Below are 25,439 nucleotides of genomic sequence, written 5' to 3'. Positions count from 1 at the left end.
GAAGGCTCCAGTTTTAATTTCCAACCAGCATGCTGCGGCCCCAGCTGTAGGGAGCACAGAAGTCCCACGCCATTCAGCAGGTAAATACTTTCCCACAGTGGCTACAAGTTTTTTACTGTTTGCTTTTGGTAGGGGCAACGGCCCTTGGTGAGTTTTAAGAGCTACAGAACTAAAGGCACATGAAGACAGTCTAAAAGTAATTGGGATTCTGGAGAACTATGATCAGCATCACACAGGGCATGCGTATGGTAAATGCTTAGGGTAAATCCTAAAAGTGACAGGAACCCTTAAAACTCAAAAGGGGAAACTTAAGGCAAACAGCAATAACTACACTCAAAGCTAAAAAGGTAAGGAAGTAGTGAAGCCTAATGGGGAAATTAAGTACTTCTCCAATAAAAAAAAAAAAAAAGAAGCAGTGATTTAAAATCCTATAAAGACTGCTTTTCTTCCATATGCTTCAAGGACAATCTGAAGGCAAGTTGTCTACATTTGACATGGTTAAATACTTTGAGTCACTGGTAGCCAATGAGAAAATAAGTAGATGTTTTAAAGAATGGACTGATTTAAATAGCATTTAATTATTTTACACATAAAATGTTATGCCAACACCCAAGAGGAGGAACTTGCTTAAATACAGTAGATGCCAGTACAGGAAGCAATGATTCTACACAGAACCTTCAGAACTTCATTTCCTTTCAGGAGAGACTTATTTTTCCTTTAAATATTTAGCCTCGACATTAAAATCCATCAAAACTCTGCAGTGACAACAGCTGCCAGATTCAGTGTTTACTACCATTCGATACCTCTCTTGGGTTTCTGGGTTATGTGTCCTATCATTTATGACCCTAAATTTTATTCCTCCAATTGAAGAGAGAAATTAAATGTGGTGGGGAGGAAAAAAGTCATCTGTTCAAGTGGGTTTATCTCCTCATTTCTGAAGGCTATGCTCTTCAATATAATAAAAGCCTAAGCAATTGTTATGGCAGAATGACCAGAATGACTGGTTGCTATGATGCACACTGACCACCAGGAGGCAGACGCTCAATGCAGGAGCTGCCCCCTGGTGGTCAGTGCATTCCCCAGGGGGAGTGCCACTCAGCCAGAAGCCGGGCTCACTGCTGGCGAGTGCAGTTGCCATGGTGGGATCTTCTCCCAACTCCGCGGCAGCACTACCAAGCAGCGACAGCAGGCGCAGCGGGCTGGGATGAGTGCGAGTGGCATGGTGCCGGGCCCTGATTTGGGCTCCTCCCTGGCCGCCTGCCACTTGGTACACCGCTACATCCCCCAAGGGGTCCCAGACCACGAGAGGGATATCCGACTGTTGGCTTAGGCCCAATCCCGGTGCCATTCTTTTAGAAGACAGTCAGTCTAAACAAGTCAGTGACTCAGGGAAGCACAGGGAACTCAGGGTGAGCCTGCCTCCATGCTTGACTCACCCACTCAATGGTGTTCGCAGGACAGACTGTGGTGGCCCAGCCCGTGCATATGCAGCAGCTGCTGAAGCTCAAGCCGCAGGCTGTGCAGCAGTAGAAGGCCATCCAACCACAAGCTGGCAGTCGGACATCCCCTGAGGGGTCCCGGACTGTGAGAGGGCGCAGGCTGGGCTGAGGGATACCACCACCCACCCCGCCAGTGTACGAATTTCATGCACCAGGCCTCTAGTTAGTAATAAATGCAGAGCAGAAGGTAACGTATTGTCGGTTAGGACCAGGTGTTCGTATGGTCCCCATGCTTTCCTGACATGCCTGATGGTCAGTTGTCATGAAAGGCAGACTCTGCCCTCCTCAAGCCTGCTACATGTGTGCAGGTGGAAAAATGTCAGGATGTCAAGGGGAGCAAAGTCCTCCTTCTACTCTCTCAGTTTAAACAGATTTGTTTTCTGTTCAGCCACAGGCTTCTTAGCTTTAATGCCCTTCTCCTTTTGCCGTAGTCCAGAAATGACGTAGCACCAAACCAGGGAATGACTCTCCCCTCTGCACAGTAGGCTTGCAGAGCACCACTGGCTCAGCCCTGTGCCCTTCACAGGAAATGAGCGCCATGTGGCCTTCTGGAAGCCAGACACGGCAGTTCTCTCCCCGCACCTGAGTGTTGCCTCCATAAGCGTCTACAAACCGGATGCTCCTTCTAGATGGGACTTAGTTGCCATGGATGGCAGGTAGGCTTCCCCTCATGTGCCAAATCCAACTGATTAGTAGCATCTGCCTGGAACTCTATGTGGAGAAGAATTCTGAGGAAGGACTGGCAACACATGTATGACACGTTTGTTTTTCATGATGTTGATGTTACCTGCAAGAAGCTTCTCAGATAATAACTCCCTGGCTATTAGCTCACCTACTAATCCAACTATTTTAAAAATCAGTAGTAGGATGTATTTTGTCAAAACCAAATTTTTAATTACCTGTTACATGTAGCTATTCACAAATTCTAATAAGATATTTGGAGAGCACATGTAGTGGCTAACATGCTTTACATGGAAGTTTTTATAACTCTTACAAAAAAAGACCTTAATGAACCCATACTTACAGGATCCCCTCCAGAGGCAAATGAAATAGACTGCATATGATGATTTGCAATAATCTGGAAAACATAAACAAATTAAACATGTATGATGCTATAAATTAATTACTCCTAGTTACATACAATCTAACAGTAATGGACATACATTTGCTTTGTTTTTGCCTGGACAGCATCCCTGTGGAAACCACTCCACCCACATTTTATGAGAATCTCACTTAGACCATGAGATTTCAGGTGGTTTTGACATGCCTGTCTCATTGCCTCTCTCCTTGCAGGTGGACACATGACCCAGGCCTAGCCAATCAGAAAACATCTGGATATAGCAGAACCAATCTAAGTCTTTGGGGAGAAACTGATATGGATAACAGGAAAGGATATATCTCTCTCTGCCATTAAGGACTATGTAAGCACAAAGCTTCTGTGAGCCATCTTTTGCTGACATGTGGGAAAATCCAACTGGAAAAATGAAGCTTTCCCTCTGGAGAAAACCAGCTGACAGTTGGAAAATAGAAAAAAGTATAGACTGACAGCTGTCAGAGAGGTGGGGGTGGGAAGGCTGAGTGAAAAAAGGTGAAGAGATTAAGGCAAAGAGCAAAACAAACACCTCATAGACAACAGTATGGTGATTACCAGAGGAAAAGGGGGCAGGGGGAGATAAAAGAGGGTAAAGGGGACATCAGTGGTGGTGGAGGGAGACTTGACTTGGCATAGTGAACACACAATACAATATACAGATGATGTATTATAGAATTGTATACCTAAAACCTACAAAACTATATTAACCAATGTCACCCCAATAAATTCAATAAAAATAAAAAAATAAACAAACAAACAAACAAATAAATAAATAAAAACTCTGGTTTTAACATTTGTTTCATCATTTCAACCAATACAATTCCTGTCCCCCTTTATCATTTTTTCTAGTTAACTTATATTTATATAAATTGGTTTGAATTGGATTTTCAGTCATTCACCACCAAAAGTATCCTAAGAAATTAACACTAAGATTTCCAATATGGAGTAACATTATTCAAGTGAACTGCATTATTTAACTAAGAAGATTGTTTCTTTTACTTGAGATTCTAGGATCACCTGTTCATAATCTCCAGGGTGAAATGACCTATTTGCAGAAATGTTTGTCATACTGTTTTGAGGGTTCATTAAAATATCAACTGTGCACCTATTAACTAGTCCTGTCTTCAAACATGTTTAACAGAATATACTCAAGTATCTTATATAAAATGACCAAGCAATTCTACTCCTAAATGTATATACAACAGGATTGTGTGAATATGTGCACCAAACGGTGTGCTAAAAGGATAAGTACTGCCCTTTTCATAAAAGCCCGCAACTGGAACCAGTCACAGTGACGACTATAGTGATATTCAAGCAATGAACTACTAATAGCAACAACGTGCTTCTTGGGCAAAAGAAGCCAGACACAAAAAAATATAGGCTAAATGATTTCATTTATATAAAGTTCAAAATGGCCAAAATTATCTTATCATGCTTGAAGTCAGGATATTGGTTACTTCTGGGGCAAAGCAAGAGAGAGCAAATGGTTTTCTGGAATTATATGGAGTTTCTTTATCTGGGTAATAGTTACACCAGTATGTTCATTTTGTGAAAATCATTATTATGTGTGCAACTTTTCTCTACTTCTGTTTTCTACTAGAGGCCCGATGCACGAAATTCCTGCAAGCGGCTCGGCCCTCGCAGCCCCGGCTTTGTCTGGAAGGTCGTTTGGCTGTCTGGTCTAATTAGCATATTACACTTTTATTATTATAGATATTTACATTTCAGTTAAAATGATTATTAAAAACAAAATCAACATACAAAGATCAATGTCATTCCTTTATATCAGCAATAGCCAATTAGACACTGTATTTGGGGGTAGAGGAGGTACATTTACAAAAGTAACTACAGATAAATCTAAAAAGAACTGTGTAAAGTTTTTTTAAAAACTTCATTGGAAGGCATAAATACTACCTGAATAAGCAAAAAATAAAAAAGATACATATCACCTTTATGGATTAGAAGATAATATTGTAAAGATGTCAATTCTCCCCCAAATTAATCTGTAATTTCCATGCAATTCCACTAAAAATTCCATCAATGTCATTCAGGGAACTTTTCATACTGCTTCTAAAATTCACATGGAAGAATAACTGTGCAAAAAAAGCTAAAGGAAATCTTTTTTTTTAAATATATTTTATTGATTTTTTTACAGAGAGGAAGGGAGAGGGATAGAGAGCTAGAAACATTGATGAGAGAGAAACATCGATCAGCTGCTTCCTGCACACCTCCCACTGGGGATGTGCCCACAACCAAGGTACATGCCCTTGACCGGAATCAAACCCGGGACCCTTCAGTCCGCAGGCGGACACTGAGCCAAACCGGTTTTGGCAACTAAAGAAAATTTTTAAAGAACAAAGAGACTAGCCTGGCTGGTGTGGCTCCGAGGTGGAGCATCAACCAATGAATCAGGAGGTCATGGTTTTCCCGATCAGGGCACAGGGCACATGCCACATGCCAAAGTTGTGGGCTCGATCCCCAGTAGGGGGTGTGCAGGAGGAAGCAGATCAATGATTTTCTCTCATCATTGATGTTTCTATCTCCCTTTCCCTTCCTCTCTGAAATCAATGGAAATGTGTTGTTTAAAAAGGAACAAAGAGACTAGATTTTCCTTATAAGCAAGGCATATTATAAAACTACGGATTTCATTAGAATACAAAGTCTAAAAACAGACACATATTCATGAACTTTTAGTCTATGATAAATGTGGCATCTAACAGACAAAATGATAAGTGATTAAATTAGTGGAGTTGGCTGGCTTATTTGGAAAAAAATATATAAATAAGTCCTGTCCTCATACTATCTATATAAATAAATGTTTGATTCATTAAAAAATCAACAAATACATCATAAGGCAGATAAAAGATTATGCTTGTGATCCTTGACGTAGGAAAACCCCATCTTATTAGAAGACAAACGAAAAATCCCCTCAAATTAGATTACATAAAAACTCATTTTAAAAATTTGTATTAGAAAGACCCCTGAAACAGGACAAACAACAGGAAGAGAGAATATATTTACAGCATGTAAAACAAAAGTATTCATATAGTCAGAATTTATAAGGAGTTCTTATGTATCCATAAAAAAAGAAATAAACCCAAAGTAAGACCAGTTAATTTTCAGAAGTAATACAAATGTTCAATAAACAAATTGAAAAACAATCAGTGTCTAAGAAATCAAGACTATTCAAAATAAAGCAAGAGCCGAAACCGGTTTGGCTCAGTGGATAGAGCGTCGGCCTGCGGACTCAAGGGTCCCGGGTTCGATTCCGGTCAAGGGCATGTACCTTGGTTGCGGGCACATCCCCAGTGGGAGGTGTGCAGGAGGCAGCTGATCGATGTTTCTCTCTCATCGATGTTTCTAGCTCTCTATCCCTCTCCCTTCCTCTCTGTAAAAAATCAATAAAATATATTTTAAAAAATAAAATAAAATAAATAAATAAAAATAAAGCAAGATACATTAAATTGATAAAACTGTCCAAGTTCAACAAAATCACGTGTGGCAAGGGTGTGGATATTCTCAAACACTGCTGGCTAGAACTCATATTTGTATAGCAACTTTGGAAAGCAATTTGACAGTATTTATTAAAATTGAAGTATGCATACCCTATGATTCCACCTTTCCACTTCCAAATACTGTATTTATTCTAGAGAAACTGGCATATGTGGACGTTCATTTAGCCAGTTTATAACATCAAAAAATGGGAAATTATTTTTGCATAGGTAGGTCAACCATAGTATAGTTATAAAAACGAAGTGCTATTATATATATATATATATATATATATATATATATATATATATATATATATATAAATATATATATATATAAATCTTCAAGACATTGCTGAGGGGTTTGGTTTGTAAATTGAAGACAGTTATGTGAGACATTTAAAAAAGTAAGATTTTTTCCCACGAGGACCTAAGATCCACGTGAATGCAAAGAAAAAGGATTTAAAGCATACACATCAAATTAATGATAATGGAAAGTTACCTCCTGCAAAAAGAAATGGGACCGAATATATCCCTCACTAGAACTTTCTTAAAAAAGGACGGAAAATATGCTTATTTGTGAATTTAACTTTTCCTAATGAGGAACATCGAAAGAAAAAAAAAGGATCCATTCTTAACATGTTGCTTTGTGGTTGAGAGCACTGTGTGGTTTGCAGGTGTGGATTCAGAAGGCATTTGCGCGGACAAAAGGTAGTTAAAACCCAGGAGCAGACGCGATTGCCTGGGATGGAGGCAGGAGGAGGAGCCCGAGGAGGAGGGAAGGGAGCGGGAAGGAGGAGGATAATGCGTTGCTACAGGGGCACGTATTTCCCCGTTTGTAGCATCACAAGCAGCAACGCTGTTAAGTGACACGGAGACAAGGTAACGCTCTTGCAAGCACAGTCTTTTTAGACATTCATTAGATCGAATGAAACATAGACCTCCAAGCCACGCAGGCACCTTCCCAGGAAACAGCGAGCGGCTGGGCCGAGCAGCGCGCGGGGCGGGGGGCGGTGTCTGGGGGTCACCCTGACGCAGGGGGGCGCGCACGCCGCCTGTGCACGCGCACAACCGCACGGCCCATCGCTCCGATCCTGCAGCAAACGCCCTGCCCGAGCTTGAGCCGCTGGCGCCATGGCGGAAATGCACGAGCTGTCCGAGCTGTATGAAGAGAGCAATGACCTGCAGATGGATGTGATGCCCGGCGAGGGTGACCTTCCGCAGATGGAGGTAGGCGGCGGGAACCGGGAGCCGTCCCCGAACCACCCCCGCCACCGGGGCCCGCCACAGCCCGAGGAGGAAGGCCCGATGGAGGAGGAGGGGGCCCAGGCCATGGCGGAGGCGGCGGGGGACCGAGGCCTTGCAGGCCGGCCCAGCCCCGGGGAGCTGCCAGGCCTGTTCGCCGGCCCTGACTTTGAGGCCGAGGAATTCGATGACTGGGAGGACGACTACGACTACCCGGAGGAGGCGCAGCGGCGTGGTGCAGGCTACCGGGCATCCGTGGCCCTGGACGAAGCCAACAAGATATTTCTGAGAACATCCAGCGCTGGAGAGGCGGCCGTGGATGGCGGTTTTCAGATGCATTACGAGAAGACCCCGTTTGATCAGTTGGCTTTTATCGAAGAGCTTTTTTCACTTATGGTTGTCAATCGTCTGACCGAAGAACTCGGCTGTGATGAGATTATCGACAAAGAGTAGTTAAATGCGGTTAAAGAGGAGGAAACTACTTGAGGGGAGACCCAGCATTCCACTGTCTCTTGGGTTTGTTCCAAATAGTTCCGTGCCAATGAAAAACTTGATCTTCAAAAAAAAATTTTTTTTTGGTTTTGTTTTTCAGAATAGAATAGGGCAGTGACTGCACAGTTGTGAAAAAGAAAAAAAACTGTTAAAGAAAAAGGATCTTAGGACTGTTGAAACCTGTTTATCCTGAAACACGTATGGCTTTGACTTTGTGATTGATCCAGATTATCTTCTTTGCATTGGGAAAAATGACTTCCACGTCCACTGTAAGGAATGGTTTTGCAAGAATACATCGTGACTAAGACAAACTGCTGGCCAGTGCAAGAGCCCACTGATACTAATTACGTGAGAAAAAGTAATGTATCCAGCGTAGGACATCAGATGTCTTTTGAGTTTATTGGACAGGAAGCCTATTGAGAAAACTTTGAAAATTCCACTTTGTGATCTATTCAAGCTATAGGTATCAAAGGCTAAATTTTTTTAGTATATAATAATAAGGTGAATATTCTTAGTATCCCAGAAGAAAAAGCAAACCCCAGAAGAAATATGTATCATGTGTACTACATCTTAACATGTTTCTAAGGGCATCTGAAATTTTATTTGTACATGTATCTTGATCATTTATAAAGCTGTTGTGATCTGTAATTCAAGAAATTCATTATCTTGACCATTATTTTTAAAAGTAAAAAAATGAAGAAACCCTTAGTAAATTTTCAAATTCAGACGTTAAAATGTATGTGAAAGTATAAAGAAAACTATTTCTAATACCTCCATATCCTAGAGAAATTTTGTTTTACCTTTAACTTTACAGGGAAAAGACTGGTGGAACTTCATCATGAAAGAACTGTTAAGTGAAAATTGTCAAGTAAAAGAAAGGCCCTACATTTAAAAAAGACTTTATGAACAGTTATGCCGTCAACCTTTAAAGGTTTCAAACCTATCCAGAAATTTCTGAAGTTTCCCTCTGTCTCCTCCTCTAATTAAGCTTGTTATTGGTTATGCACCAGCATTTGAGATAATAAAATTTCTTGTTCTGTGTATTTTGTTTGGCTAATAATTAGTATGCATCCACACTTTATATACTATTTTTACTGTATTCTATTTCATTGCATTATTGCAGCCACTTTATGATTTAAATTTAACCACTATAAGGGAAAGTGTTCCAGCTTCAAATATGTGATTTGCAAATTAATTTGGGGAAACTAAATTTAGTAAATTCCTATAAGAGAATTTGCCAACCTGGGAAAACCTGCCCTATTAGTGAGCCATGTTATTGTGGTTATCTTATTAAGGTTCTAAAGTTCTATGATAATTCTGTCAGAAGGCTGTGACCGGTGAAACAGTGTATCAGCAGGTCTTATGACCAATAAAGAGGTACTAGATGTTCCTGCTCCATTATGGCAATAAAAGACACATCTAATACAACATGACAACTCGGGGCCTTAGAGACGGGGGTTGTTTTCTGTAAAACATGGGACTGACAAGGATGATCATAAGAACACTAGCTTGGTGGGCAGGAAGAGAGAGATGGGGGGGAAGAACTTCAACTTCTTAATCCTGCCTCCTCCATGCCTCACTTTGACTGCATTTTCAGACAGCTCATAGCTGCAGTTAGGTGAGTCTGGATAAGTAATCAATTGCCTGTGTGATGTGAATGAACAGTACAGTACTGGGAGGGGGGAGAGGGAGGATGCCAATACACGATGAAATAACCAGCTGCGTTTATCTCCAGGTAAAGATGTAGGAAATAGACACAGAAAAAAACGGGTCCACAAACCCAGAGATGTGATTGTATTTCTCTGGGACTGACTGGGGAGCAAGAGGAGGGGGAGAGAAAACCACTTCCTGTTGGGTTTGAAGGCTTGCTTTGGGGAGAAAGACCTGCATTCTGCAACTGACTCCTAATGGTTGTCTGTTGTTCTTAGAAATAGGCAGTGAACTGAGAGACCACTGAAATTATTACTTGTTACTTTACTGAAGGTATAAAATGTTACCATTTTAACACCCTTGTTAGGAGTGTAAAATCACTTTTATTTCTATTATAAACCTTATCACAGACTGGACCCCACCTACCTGATTCAAATTTAGGCTCCACTACATACTAGCTTTCTAAGTAGACAAATTACTTAATATTTCTGCCTCAGTCCTGAATTGAAAATAGGGATAATTATATATAATTAATATAATAATGAAGATAGATATATCTTCATTTAATGGAAACTAAAGAGATACATGGTAATAGAGATTAGGAAAAATAATATATCTCTTCATTTAATGGGTACTAAATAAAGGATTCTGGTCCTGGTTTTGTGTGGGGAGAGAGGGAACTTAAGCTTATGAGTATGCAGTGTGATTTGGGGAACATTTTCTGCATCTGTTCACAAACATTACGAAATGCTTGCTTTAATCAGATATCCTGCATTAGCTGCCCTAAGGACAGATCTGTTTTGTTTGGCTTGTACTTATAATTAAAGACCAACACTTCATACTCGAGAGAGCAGTAAAATCCCCAGGTTTCCATCCTTTTTTTTTTTTTCTTCAAAATTAGGAGATCTGGCAGTCCTTGACCTACAGTGACATGGAGAAAGCACCTGATTCACCTTTTCATAGGGAAGGTATTCTGTTTGCCATGACCCTCAGTGTTGTCTCTCTAACAGGAGTCCAAGTGGCACTCACCATTTATTGTGCTTGCACCACTTAAAAAAATTTTTTTTAATATATTTTTATTGATTTCAGAGAGGAAGGGAGAGAGAGGGATAGAAACATCAATGATGAGAGAGAATCATTGATTTGCTGCCTCCTGCACGTTCCTTACTGGGGATGGAGCCTGCAATCTGGGCATGTGCCTTGACCTGGAATAGAACCCTGACCTGTTTCATAGGTCGATGCTCAACCATTGAGCCGCACCGGCCTGGCACAACACTGGTTTTTCTTGTGCCTAAACACTGCCTTACCTGCCTGGACTCTGTAAATATTTGAGACTAAAGATTGTCTCTATTTCCTGTTTGGTTTTTTTAACCCTCCTTACCTCTTTATTACTCTTCTCAATTTCAGTAGCTGTTAGAGCTGTGTGGTAGGAGATGTAGAAATGAATAAAGAAATACTAAGAATGGAAACTACTGAGACTGACATTTTTGCTTAAGGCACTAAAATACTGTATTAAAATAATGTCAAGGAGGTCTGTTGTTTGAATTTTTAAAACAAGGAATATACAAAAACCATTTTTAAACCCTATAACTTGCTTTTCCAAAATATATGTTGCCTTCCCAAAATATGGTAAGTTTTAAAAACTGCAAGCTTTACATGTTTAATATAGTTTTATTTCCTGCCTCTGAAGTCCTATGAGACATTTTCTGGAAGTGAATGGCTAGTTATATTTTTAAAGTTTCAGTGGCTGAAAATAAATGTGAACCATCTGACCCATAAAAACTCTGTCATCTATGAATGTATCTATAAACTTGAACCTGTTTATGTTTTCAGTCCAAAGTATATCTTAGAAGTTAAGGGAGGGGGAGGCATTAGTGTATCTTTGTATTTTATCTTAGAACTTCAAAGGGTAGCTTTTTAAAAGGAGAATGTAATTACAAAATCCTTTTCTCACGCTATATCCATAAGGTTGCTTCTTTGCTGCCTTCATGTCTCAAACACTGAAGTTGCCCTTTTGATGGAATGTATAAAGCTTCTTGAGTTTAAGCATCTGGAGTGTGGCACATCTCTTTGTACACTGCCCCCAAACCATTTCCCCCAAGCCTGCAGAATAGTTCGAAATTATTTGAACTGTGGTGTATCAGTGAGATCCTAACTTTGGTCACCATTCCAGCCCTGAGCTGAACACAACCCCAGTCCATGGCACCAGTGCAGAAAAGATGTGGTTCACTCCCAAAGGAACCTCATTGCTGTAACCACTGATAGTGGAAGCTGCCACACCCACTGTCCCTACTTTGGTTCTGCCAGAAAGATGATGGGCGTGTGGCAATATCATCTCTAATTGCAGGGGCCTGGGGAAGAAAAGGCAGTGGAGGATGAGGAAATGCTGAGAATAAACTAGAACCCCTGCCACACACATCACAACCCTATGCTTCCTCAATTCCCCCATTCCTCAGTCACCCTGTGGAACAAGTCATTTTAAAAATGCTCTTTAGACTCTGCACATAAGGCTGTCACCAGACTGGTTCCGGCTCTGCCTACTCTTCCTTCCCTACAAAACTCTGAGATAATTCGAGGGCTCCTATACTCAATGAAATCTCATAACTAATAGCATTGAGCATCCCTGGTACCATACACGAGGTTGAAAACTAAAAATAAACTTTAAATCTACAAATGTCTTGAAGACAAAGCATCTGCAAGACTGAAAGAATGTTTTACCTTCCGCCCAGATATGTGGCACCTCCCCAGTACAGCCCCAAAGGTTCCCCTGTCATTATAACAGTGGTGTCACCTCTCTTGGATAACCAATGAGGACCCAATGAGACAGGAATCTATTTTGAACTGCTTAATAGTACGCATTTTCCTCTATGATGATTTATACTACTATGTAATCAATGTATTTAATTCTGCTTTTGAATTTTAAAAAACAGCCCTCAAAAACACAAGTGAGTTTTTTAGCAAAAAAAGAAAAAAAAAAGGAAATCAAAATGTATGTAACTGTACTTATATGTTACTGACAATTCTATAATGTTATGTAATATGCTTCCCCTATTAAGTACTGAGTATATGTAAAGGTCTCAAAGAAGGATGTTTGGTAAATAATAATAATAGATACCATGTGACTGGCACTGTGCTAAGTGATTGACATCCATGATCTCACCTAGTCCTCTAAATAACCCCATGAGACGTACTATTGCTAAATCTGTCCGCTCAGAAACTCTATGAAAAGGTACTATACCGCTCTTTCACTGATGAGGAAAATTGAGTGGTAGGGTAACTTGCTCATTCATAGCAAAGCCAGGATTTCAACCTATATGTGACCTCAAAATTTCTTAGTGTTTTATCACTGCCAAGTACACAGTACACCCTCCACGTGTCCCTGATCGACAGCACTCGGCACAGTAAAACCTTAAAGATTAAAAATTTCCAATCACTACATATTAGAAAGAAAAAACTAGACTTTAACACATGTAACTAACCTGATATAAGGAATTTAGTTTAAAAAATATAAAGCAAGTAAAAAGTGTCGTATTTTAAGGTACACATTTAGCTCATTGTCTCTATGTCTTTTACATTTGCTTCAGCAATGCTGTTCTTTTTTTTTAATATATATTTTTATTGATATCAGAGAGGAAGGGAGAGGGAGAGAGAGATAGAAACATCAATGATGAGAGAGAATCATTGATTGGCTGCCTCCTGCACACACCCTAATGGGGATCTAGCCGGCAACCCGGGCATGTGCCTTTGATTGGAATCAAATCTGAGACCCTTTAGTCCACAGGTAGATGCTCTATCCACTGAGCCAAACCCACTTAGGACACAAGCAATGCTGTTCTTTAAGAAACAAGGTTAACAATAAAAACTCAGTATCATAAGTCATCAAAGTTGAAAAAATTATGTTTATATAATAACATTTTAGAAAGCTTTCAACCTCAAGGTTTGTAAGAAAATGTTTTTTTGCTTAAATTTCAGTTAGCTAGAATATTAACCCTAACATCACCCTTCCTCTGTGCTTAATTCTGGTAATGAAATTGCTTGTTCTGTTTTTTAATCCTCACCTGAAGTCAGTCAGTTGCCCTTCTCTATGCTCCCCAATTGGGGATCAAACCCACAACCCAAGTATGTGCTTTGACAGGGAATTAAACCAGCAACCTTTTGGTACATGGGACAATGTTCACCATTCAGGCCAGGGTGAAATTGCTTTTTCTTCAGGAAGGGTTGGTGGAGAGTAATAAATGACTGATTAAAAAATAGGTGTTGCCCAGCCGGTGTGGCTCAGTGGATTGGGTGTTGTCCCATGCACCAAGAGGTCACCAGTTCAATTCCCAGTCAGGGCACATGCCCGGTTTCGAGCTCCATGCCCAGGAATGGGTGTGCAGGAGGCAGCCGATCGATGTTTTTCTCTCATCAATGTTTCTCTCTCTCCCTCTCCCTTTCTCTCCAAAAATCAATAAAAACATATTTGAAAATATAAAAAACAATAGGTGTTACCAAATGGTATTTATTATATTCTTTGCACTTTGGTTCTTATTACAAAGCCAATTAGATAAGGGGCAAGTATGCAAGCAGTCAAATGCCCCAGTGATGGGTTAGAAATGTTGTTCTAATTATTAGTATGTATAAATCCTTGGCAGAATTTTTCCCCTATGCCTTAGTAAATTTTAGGCACACTGCCTGGAACTTCATTCTCTTTATTATGCTCAAACTCTCCAGAGAAATAGATAATATGTTAAGCCATAAATGACATTCATGATCTTACCTGTTGGTTGTCAAGATTCATTAGTGTAAGGCTGCATGTTGAGATGGTCAGTTTTATTTTCATTCCCGAAAACTGAAGATTACTTTTGCCAAGAACTGTTGATAGGAATTTAACTGGAGGCTTTAAAAAGAACAAAACACTCTAAGTTATGAATTCTGTTACAGAATGAATGTTTGTTTCTTTTAATGTTAAAAATGGGTCAAAGCCCATACTTTTCCTCTTTATTTTACTCTACATAAATCAAATGAAATGATTTAAAAAAAAAAAAAAAAAACTTGCCGAAACCGGTTTGGCTCAGTGGATAGAGCGTTGGCCTGCGGACTGAGAGGTCCCGGGTTCGATTCCGGTCAGGGGCATGTACCTTGGTTGCGGGCATGTCCCCAGTGGGGGGTGTGCAGGAGGCAGCTGATCGATGTTTCTCTCTCATCGATGTTTCTGACTCTCTATCCCTCTCCCTTCCTCTCTGTAAAAGATCAATAAAATATATTAAAAAAAAAAAAAAAACTTTTTTAAAATTGGAATGCACCCTGGCTGTTGTGGCGCAGTTGGTTGGAGTGTCGTCCTGCACACAGAAAGGTAGAAGGTTCAATTCCCAGTCAGGGCATATACCCAGGTTGCAGGTTTGATCCCGGGTTAGAGTGCCTATGGGAGGCACCAGATTGATGTTTCTCTCTCTCATCCATGTTTCTCTCTCTCTCCCTCTCCCTTCTTCTCTCTCTAAAATCTATAAGCCAAGCTGGTGTGGCTCATTGGTTGAGTGTCAACCTATGAAAGAGAAGGTCACGGTTTTATTCCAAGTTAGGGCACATGCCCAGATTGCAGGCTCAATCCTGAGTGGGGGGCATGCAGGAGGCAGCCAATGAATGATTCTTTCTCATCATTGATGTTTCTCTTTCTTTCTCCCTCTCCTTCCTCTCTGAAATAAATAATATATATTTAAATCAATAATAACATATCCTCAAATGAGGATTTTAAAAATGGAATGCAGCAGTTAAATCTGAGCCCTCAGAACTTTTCTCACACATTCCCTTCTCCCCAAGTATTTGGAGTAGAGGCCCGGTTTATATAAAAGGAATTCCTGTGAGAGTTTGGACTAGCTGAACTCCCAAGTCCTTTTGAACATCACAAGTATTAAAAATATAAAAAGTTACTGTCTAAGTTTTTTGTGATGATTAAGAATATGAAAAACACAATATAGCAAAACTTATGTGATGCAGCATTGCTTAAGGAGAGAATTTATAGCTATAAACACATTAAAAAAGAAGAAATGCCTCAAATCAACAACCTAGCTTTACAACTTGAAGAACTAGAAAAAAAATAAAATAAACCCAAAACTAGCAGAAGGGAGGAAAAAATGAAGATGAGAGCACAAATAAGTGACATAGAGATTCGAAAAACAAGAGAAGATCAACAAAACCAAAAGTTGGTTCTTCAAGAAGATCAAAATTGACAAACCTTTAGTTAGATAAACTTAGAAAAAGAGAAGACTCATGTTATTAAGATCAGAAATGAAAGTGGGGACATTACTACTGATTCAACAGAAATAAAAGGATTATAAGAGTACTATAAACAATTGAATGCCAACAAATTGGATTACCTAGACAAGATAGATAAATTTCTAGAAACATTAGACCTACCAAGACTAATCATGAACAAATAGAAAATCTGGATAGATCTACAACTAGTCAGAAACAAAACACAAAACACACACACACACACACACACACACACACACACAGAACATAACAAGTGTTGACAAGGATATGGAGAAAATGAAACCCCGTGTACTATTAGTAAGGATGTAAAATGGTACAACCACTATAGAAAACAATATGACAGTTCCTCAAAAAATTAAAAATAGAATTACTGTATGATCCAGCAATCCCACTTCTTGATATAGCTCCCCCAAAAATGAAAGCAGAGACTTGACCAGATATTTGGACTTCCATGTTCATAGCTAAAATGTGAAAGCAACCCAAGTGTCCACTGACAGATAAATGGATAAGGAAAATGCATTATATACATACAATGGGATATTATTCAGCCTTTAAAAAGTAAGAAATTCTGATACATGCTACAACATGGATGAACTTTGAGTATATTATGCTAAGTGAAAAAGACAAATACCGTATGACTCCACTTAAATGAAGTACTTAGAGTAGTCCAAATCATGGCGATAGAAATTATGGTGGTGGATGAAATGTGATTCCCATTGCCGATTTTCTTTATTCCCATAAAGCTGTGAAAACCAGATCTTAAGATTTCATCTTTAAATATTTGTGATGTTCAAAAGGACTTGAGAGTTTCACACACACACACACATACACACACACACTAGAATGGAGAGAGGAATGGGAAATTATTGTTTAATGGGTAATGGGGTTTTGGTTTGTAGAATATGAAAGGAGTTGTGGAGATGGATGGTGGTAATGATTGCACAACATGAATGTACTTAATATCACTAAACGGTACACTTAAAATGGTTAATAGGTAAACTTGATATTATGTATATTTTACCACAATTTTTTAAGTTGGGGGGGAAAAGAGTATAAAAAATATAAAGTGCTTAGTAGAGTCTCTGGCATGTATTAAGTATTCAGTATATGCTAGCTGTCAAAGGAAACTAATTCAAATTTTTCCTTTTTTATTGAAGGTGTACTTTCTGGAACAACAATTGCCTGGTTTGTTTTGTTTTGGGGTATGGACTCCCTACTCCTGAAATGAGAAAGCCTTAAATGAATGGGCCTGTTTGTTGGGATCATCCATTTGAAGCATCCTATTCACAGAGGTTCTGAGAAGTAGGAGGATGCTGGCGGCTACTTTGAGGCCATGGGTTCTGTCAAAGAAACCAGTAATCGGGGATTCTAATAGAATTCAAAGCCATGTATCAGAGTATTCCACACCATGTGGCTCATCTGAGTCATTCTGGGTTACACTGGATTCAGCTCTATGCAAAATGATGAAGAATGATAACAAATGAGTCAGGGTGGTATGGAAATAGAGCTCTAAGATGGGACTCTGAAGACCTGGCTTCTATAGCTGGCTCTGATCTTCATGATCCTAGTGACTCAAGACAAATCTCTTCTCTGAGCCACAGTTTAGTAGCTGGCAAAATGAGAGGCTTAGCCTGGAGGATACCTAAAAATTCCTTCCCTCTTAAACAGTTTCTATTTCTAAGACTTACACAGTTATCTTCAGAGCCTTTATGTCCCCTTTGGACTTTTCAAAACAACTGAACATCCTAGAGTTAATAGCTTAATAACAATAATACTAATTACCATTATTGTTGAAAGTCTAATAGTGTCAGACACGGTGTTAGGCACTCTGTGGACATCATTTCATTTAATTCTTATACAACTCTGTAAAGTAAGTGCAATTTTCTCCCATTTTACAGATGAGGAAACCAAGGATCCAAAAGGTGACTTGTCCAAGATCACACAGTTGATAGTGTTTTAAAGAGAAAACCACAGATCCAAATGGAGTCACTTGTGCTAAAGCCCATGACACTGAACCTACCCTTTTTAAAAAATATTTTTATTGATTTCAGAGAGGAAGGGAGAAGGAGAGAGAGATACATCAACGATGAGAATCATTGATTGGCTGCCCGCTGCACGCCCCCCACCGAGGATCGAGCCTGCAACTTGGGCATGTGCCCTTGACCGGAATTGAATCTGGGACCCCTCCGTCCCACAGGCCAACGCTCTATCCACTGAGCCAAACCAGCCAGGGCTGAACCTACTTAATACCTGACCTAATTGCAGTTTCAACTTTTTCTAGGAATGTAATCTTAATCAATCTGGAATGTTCCGGTCAGTACCCGTGAGTTAACCTCTCACATGGGCCCTCTGCATCTGAAAGGCAACTGAGGCAATTTGCCTGGTAACCCCAGCCTTTCCCTAAGGGAAGGTAACCTGGCCTGAAACAATCCTTTTTTTCTTTTGCTAATCCCTTCCTCGTCTGGCACAGTTTCTGCCTAGAAGGGCCTTCTATATTGTACAGTTTCTGGGAGCACCTCTCTATTTATTAGACGGGATACTGGCCGATTTAATACAGCCAATTAGATCTTCAAATTTACTCGACTGAACTTTTGTTCTTTAAAAATAGGAGGCAGAGGCAGGATTTAAACCCAAGTCTATCTAACACCAAAACTTGTGCTCTTTCAGCATGAAAAGTCCCTTCTCCCCATGTGTTATTATCTCATCTCTGCCAGCACCCGTGTTTGCACTTAAAAATAGGCCAAGGAGTTTAAAAAGTCTAAAATGTTAAAAATACAGATATTAGATCATATTCAAATTGGAAGGTACCAAACTGGCCATCTGGTTCAACAACTTAACTTTACAGGAATAAGGAAGAGTCTCAGACTAGGAGATACCACGTTCAAAGGAAGGTAAAGACCCAGGCCTGGAACCAGGATCTTCTCACTTGAAACTCAGGTGCTTTCTCTGCTCTGTCCTTCTAGGCACCACCATTTAAGACAAGTTGGAAAAATCTGAGGGGCCAGAGCGACTTTGAGTTGTATCTCTACTATCATGCCAACCAATAAAGGCCATTCGGGACCTTTAAGTCATATGGTGGAATGACCTAGCAACTGTTTTTATATCATCTTCCTGATAGTTGGGGAAACATAAAAGAAGAAAACCACACCAATATTTATTTACCTTTCGCTTTTTAGTGGCTCCGTTTGCCCCAGGGACAGCTTCGCACAGACGGCTTATTGCTTCCCTATGGAACAGAAACCATATGAAGACTTAGCGTACTGTCTAGCGCGCAGTAAATGTTCGATTAATGTTAGCAAGTGTTATACTACACACATCATGGTGAGTCTGACATAACCAACCTTCCCCACTCCCATAGGAGAAAACACGCTTAGGACTTCCAGCAACACCCTGATACTGAAAAACTGCTTTATAATAAGCAATCCTACCATTCATCTCAGCCTCATTTTTTTTCTTGGCTTTTCACGTTTGTTTGTTTGTGTGTGTGTGTGTGTGTGTGTGTGTGTGTGTGTGTGTGTGTGTGTGTGTGTTTTGTTGTTGTTGTTGTTAATCCTCGCCCAAGGATATTTTTCCCATTGATTTTTAGGGAGAGTGGAAGAGGGAAAGGCAGAGAGAAACATCAATGTGAGAGAAACATATCAATTGGTTGCTCCTGCATGAGCCTCGAGCAGGACCCGGGCCTGGGAGAAGTCTGCAACCAAGGTACATGCCCTTGACTGGAATCAAACCCGGGACCCTTTGGTCCTCAGGCCAATACTCTATCCACTGAGCCAAACCAGCTAAGGCCAGGTTTGGTTTTTAGTGTTATTGATTTTTAACCAACAAGGAGGGGCAGAACTTTATTGTCTGAGACTATTTCACAGTTTACCTTTAGCTTAACCCTCTCTGTGGTGTTATGAATAAAAAGCTTCATAGTAGCTCAGCACCAAAGACAATTAAATACAAAAGAACCTGACACTAAAGGAAGTTTGAAAGGAAAGGGAGAGACTGAACTTCAACATGGTCTCAAATGGAGCCTTATTGACCAAGTTCCTGCTACAAGCCATTGAGCTTTCACATAATTTCACAGAAGAAAAGAAAATCAATAACAAATTTCCTCCTTTGCTTATTTTTCTGCCCTTACTATATATTGCACTTCCTGAGAGAAAGGCTCCACTAAAACAAGTAGCTGTTCCTTAATGGAAGTGGTGAACACACTGGCGCCCTCCTCTCCAGAAATGCAGTTAGAACTAAGAGCTTCTGTCTCAGGGCCTCAGCACTCACAACCGCCCAGGCTTTCACTCGGTAATCTGAGCCCTCACCATGTGGCTTTCAATACATATAGGAAACTTTTCACAAAGCAAATGGAAATCTCTAAGCTCTTCCCCAGATTCCCTGGAGATCATTGTTCAAATTAGTAAACTATATTAACACACACAATACAGTTTTTCTATCTATTATTCTATTTCATAAAAATATTTTCTCTGAGATGTTTTCAAAAGGAGGAGCAGCTAGAGAGAGGAGAGACAGAGATAGAGGTAGAGAGAGAGACAGAGAGAGGCAGAACAATTCTAGTAGACACTTTAGACAGAAGAAGAATAAAAGAATTTCCAAAGATTCTAGACATTACTTTGAATTTATAATGTATGTTTTAGTTCCAATTCTTTTTTTTTTCTTCTGGATAAATGATTTTTTTTTTCTGGATTCCAATTCTTTTTTTTTTTTTTTTTTCTGGATAGGTAATTATTTGAAGTTGTTACTTTTTATATAGGACCCTGTCGTTTTACGAAGTGCTTCTTCTCCAAGGTATTATCTTGTCTGATTTTTGCATAAATACCTGCAACCAAAAGATAGAATGGCTTTTGGGCTTAGCATATTTCCTCAGGATTTCATATTTATTGTTTTTCTAGGATTCCAAAGTTTGTCTCTGGAGTCAAACAAAAGGATAACATAGAAGGTTGGGCTCTTTTGTTTGGTTGATTGATGTTTTAAGTCATCTTAATGATTAATTAATAATTGATGAGACACATATAATTGATCCAAATTGGCCTCTGGTGTTGCCAAAATAACTTGTGCATGCACCCCACTAGGGTGTTGGTATTTAATAAAGATGTATTATAAGAAAGGTATTATCAGGTCCTTTACTCCTTGAGAGCCCACTGGTCTACTGGAGTGCTTTGGTCTAAAAAGTTCTTTGTAAATGGTTTGAAATAAAAGTAAAAACAAAGATGAGCATTGATGCTGCTGCATATAATAATAGTAATTATTTGAAGTTGTTACTTTTTATATAGGACCCTGTAGTTTTACAAAGTGCTTTCCCAGACATTGGGTTTTGTCTTTTTTTATTCTCATACCAACTCTCAACACTGAAACAGGAATTTTTGGGGGTGAAAAAGACAGGTTTTAGAAGATTTTAGAAATTAAGAGAACCATGGGAGAAGCACAGGGATGCAGAGCAGCAAAAGGTACATCCTATCTAATAAAGAGGGAATATGCTAATTGACCATCACTCCATCACAAAGATGGCTGCACCCACAGCTGAAGCCAAGTTCCCATAAGGAGCCTTAATGAGCAATCAGCAGGGACCTGAAGCTATGCCCTCCCCCACCCCTGTAGGGCTTGACCGGGGACCTCAGGCCACATCCCCCACCCAACAGGGCTTGACAGGGGACCTCAGTCCACGTCCCCCGCCCTGGCATCAGGCTGGAGGACCTTAGGCCACACACCCCGCCCCGGCGGGGCTTAATGGGGGACCTCAAGGTGCACTTCCTGTCCTGGTGCTGGCCTAGGGGACCTCAGGCTGTGCCCTCCACCAGGTAGGGCTTGACAGGGGACTTCAGGCCGTGCCCCCCACCCCGGCACCAGGCTAGGGGACTTCAGACTGCACCCCCCACCCAGCGGGGTTTGATAGGGACCTCAGGCCGTGCCCCCCCACCCAGCAGGGCTTGACAGGGGACCTCAAGGTGCACCCCCAGTGCTGGGTCGGGGGAACTCAGGCCACGCCCCTCACCCTGGCTCCAGGCCCGGGGGACCTCAAGCCGCACCCCCGCGCCCCAGCACCAGGCCAAGGGACCTGAGGCTGCTCCCCCCTACCTGGCGGGGCTTGACAGGGGACCTCAGGCCATGCTCCCCACCCAGTGGAGCTTGATGGTGGACCTCAAGGTGCACCCCCAGTGCTGGGTTGGAGGAACTCAGGCCACGCCCTTTGCCCAGCAGGGCTTGACAGGGTCCTGAGGCGCACCCCTCTGCCAGTGGGGCTTGACGGGGGACCTCAGGCCATGCCCCCCACCCAACGGGGCTTGACAGGGGATCTCAGGCCCATGTCTCCCACCTGGCGGGGCATGACAGGGGACTTCAAGGCACGTCCCCTGTCTGGCGCTGGGCCAGGGGACCTGAGGCTACATCCCCTCCCTGGTGGGGCTTGACAAGGGTGGGACTGGCCAGGTCTGGATCTAGCCCAATGGGGGCAGGGGGCTGGCCAGGTCTGGGTCTCACGTGATTTTGAGGCGCATGTGGGTGGGTGGGGACTTGACTCTGGGTCCCATGGTGTGCCCCAGACTCTGACAGGAGAAAGCTTTTCATATACATTTTACTAATTTTCTTTCATCTCTGACACTTCTATTATAGAGAAAGGGCAAACAGCAATATTAAATTATTTCCTCTAATTAATCCCCTTTTAATGTGCACGAATTTTGTGCACCAGGCCACTAGTTTCCATAGAATGAGGGAGCTGGGAACAGCACAAGGTCTATATTTTCAAAATAAAGGGAAGGAAGCCCTTCAACCAGAAGGAGAAGAAAGCCCAAAGGGAATAGGAAAACAATAAGGAAGGAGCAGGGGAGAACCTCACAGGACCCATGTGAGGTTCGACCTTTGAGCCCAGGAGTTACTATAGTAACCAGTCTAAGGGAATAGTGGCCAATCAGAGGGGATATCAAGGCACCAGGATCTGCAGCCTTTATAAGCCTTGGGAAAAGGAACTCAGTGGGACCCTTTCCCCCTCCCCAGGTGCGAGTCCGTTCTGTGGGACTCTTCCCCTCCCTACGTGGGAGTCTGCACTTGTTCTTCAATAAGTCTCCACCTTTGCTGTACTACCCTCTGTCTGTGGATTCATTCTTCGACTCCAACGGACAAAGAATCCAGGTTCCAGTCCAAAAATTCCGTTCAATACCCTCTAACAAAATGTAAAGTTGTGACTTTGAATTAAAGAAAATGCTTTATTTTTTTTAAACCTGGATTTTAGTTTTCTTTTCCATTTTATTGAATTTATTGGGGTGACACTGGTTAACAAAATTATACAGAGAGGTGGGACCACGTTCATGCTACCGATAATAACAGATCTTTATTTCCCTTGATGCTCGTGTCCCACCTTAGCCTTGAACTCCTCCCAGTTTCTCTGGCAGATTACCTCAGCCTTGGCATAAGGACTGGTCAGAAAGAAGCCCTCATGGCCATGGCCGGGTAGCTCACTACGTCAAGATCTATTATTTCAGTTTCTTTGGTAGACTTGCCTGTTTCCATTTCCCAAAAGTTCATGAAGAAAAGGGACTCTTGACCAGGTTTAGCCAACCTTTCACATTAGAAATGCCTACTTCAGAATGCGGCAGCAGGAAGCCAGGGTTTTAACGAAGAAGCAGGTCCTATGTCCATGGCCACGCCCGGCTCAAAGCAGCTCTTTCAGTCTTAGCAAGGTTGTCTTCAGGTAGGTACTTTACCTCCATTTTACAAATGAGTAAACTAAAAGTCAAAGAATTTAAATACTGACTCCAAAGAATGCAGCTGATACTGGGAGAGACAACATGCAAATCCAGCTCAGAATTCAAAGCCTGCACTCCCCCAGCGGCGGGCACATTGCCAGGTGCATGGAAAGGACAGAGTCCCAGGCTCCTGGGTCTAGAAGAGCAAATATATTGGGTGTTCTTCCCTTGCTCGCTCCCCAACATATGGAGGGCTCCTTTATTTTAAAAAAAAATTGATCTGAGAAAGAGGGGGTGGGAGGAAGAAAACATCAATTTGTTGTTCCACTGGTTTATGCATTCATTCATTGGTTGATTCTTGTATGTGACCTGATTGGGGATCAAACCCACAACCTTGATGTAACGGGACAGTGCTCTAACCAACTGAGCTACCCAGCCAGGGCCCTGAGGGCTTCCTTATGCCAATGTGGCTGAGGTAAACTGCCAAGGAAACAGGGCACAGGGGCAGAGGTCAACTCTGGAAACCTTGATGCTTCTACCCTTTCCCAGCCCTCTGCTTTCCATACATTGGCTGTTACCGTCTTATGTTATTCAGAGCCTGTCCATATGCCCAAGCAGGCAAGCACACACATGTGTGCACTGGCACCCTCACTCAGAACTTTAAAGTCAGTTGAGGCACAGGAAGTTTCACAGATTCTGAAAAATCTCTTGACATACAACTTTGTTCAGAAGAAAAAAGAGGAAACTTGTGCTTATGAACTTACTTTTAAGAAGTAGATATATTGTAGACCATGTTCATAGCAGTATTATTCACAATAACTAAACACAGAAGCAACCCAAGTGCCAATCCGCAGATGAATGGAAAAGCAAAATGTGATATCGTATATACATACAGACAATGGAATATTATTCAGCCTTAAAAGGGAGGAAATTCTGCAACATGCTACAACACGGATGAACCTTGAGGACACTGTACTAAGTGAAATAGGATGGTAATAAAAAGACAAATACTACATGATTCCACCCATGTGAGGTATTTTGGATAGTCAAAATCATAAAGACAGGTGTATGGGGGGGAGGGGAAAATGAGGGGTTATTGTTTAATGGGTAAAGACTTTCAGTTTTACAAGGTGAAAAGAATAATGGGGTTAGATGGTAATGATGGCTGCAAACACTAAGAATGTATTTCATGGCACTGAATACACACTTAAAAACGTGTTAAGATGATAAATTTTATGTTATGTGTATCTTACCACAAAAAAATACTTATTAATTTGAGATTTTTAAAGAGAGTCCCAGACTCTCTCTCCAATAAAAGGCCTGTTTGCACAAACTTTCCTATTTGATTTTAGAGGGCCCCCCCTCACCAGCACTCCCAGAAAACCATCTGTGGGCCTCTTGGGAACCACAGATTCCTGCTTTAAAATAACCTCTCAGATTCTGCGTTCTTCGCTGATAGCGATGTTAATAAATCTCTTGAAACTCCCACCAGGGAAGACAAATAGATGCCTGCATTTTGTTGCCTTTCTTTACAACGATTTTTTTCTTCCCCTCTGACTGGGACCGAGAGATTAACTGTAATATTTTCAGGAACAAATAGTACTTCCAATGCTTTTCTGAAGTTTCAGTACACCCTTTGACCTAAAGCGCTGACTTTACAAATGCTGAGGAAAAAGAAAACAGAGAACCCCAAGCAGGGGTTTGCCACAGGGCCGGGTGCCCCACCACCCCAGCTGCCCAGGCAGCCTGCATTTCTGCATAACCCCTTTTGGGGCTGATCTGCTGTGAGAGGAGCAGAATTTTCGGAGTTTAAATGGCTGAAGATTTCCACCCTGGGAGCCTGCACTAGAAGGAAAGAGGGGAAACGCCCCACAGTACCAACAGTGGCCACTTTGTTTATTGTTTTTGCCACATGAGAAGGAAGGGGAGAAGTGGGCTGATGTAAGAGAATGAGAATGCAGTTGAAGATTTGCTTTTAAGCCTATAAAACCCTGCCTACACCATAGGACCAAAAAAAGATATTTTGTCTTAACAGAGT

At 41.2% G+C, this 25,439-nt stretch overlaps 2 protein-coding genes across 2 annotated transcripts in view; one reads left to right on the top strand and one right to left on the bottom strand.

The window, feature by feature from the left end:
- Positions 1 to 25,439, bottom strand: part of SHC4 (SHC adaptor protein 4) — a 128,939-nt gene that overhangs the window by 42,773 nt on the left and 60,727 nt on the right. The window contains 3 exon segments of the mRNA XM_080677054.1: positions 2,524 to 2,577; positions 14,230 to 14,349; positions 18,888 to 18,951. Coding sequence (XP_080533180.1) covers positions 2,524 to 2,577; positions 14,230 to 14,349; positions 18,888 to 18,951 — 238 coding nt within the window.
- EID1 (EP300 interacting inhibitor of differentiation 1) lies at positions 6,901 to 8,863 on the top strand. Its single transcript, XM_080677064.1, has one exon. The coding sequence runs from the start codon at positions 7,218 to 7,220 to the stop codon at positions 7,779 to 7,781; it is 564 nt and encodes a 187-aa protein (XP_080533190.1). The 5' UTR covers positions 6,901 to 7,217; the 3' UTR covers positions 7,782 to 8,863.

Source organism: Plecotus auritus (assembly GCF_963455305.1).
Source record: "Plecotus auritus genome assembly, chromosome: 1".
Taxonomy (NCBI): domain Eukaryota; kingdom Metazoa; phylum Chordata; class Mammalia; order Chiroptera; family Vespertilionidae; genus Plecotus; species Plecotus auritus.
Note: the sequence above shows the minus strand (reverse complement) of the source record. Positions and strands in the feature narration are given on the sequence as shown.

Excerpts from the sequence above, each read along its gene's own strand:
- EID1 (XM_080677064.1), top strand. The coding sequence starts at position 7,218 with ATGGCGGAAATGCACGAGCTGTCCGAGCTGTATGAAGAGAGCAATGAC.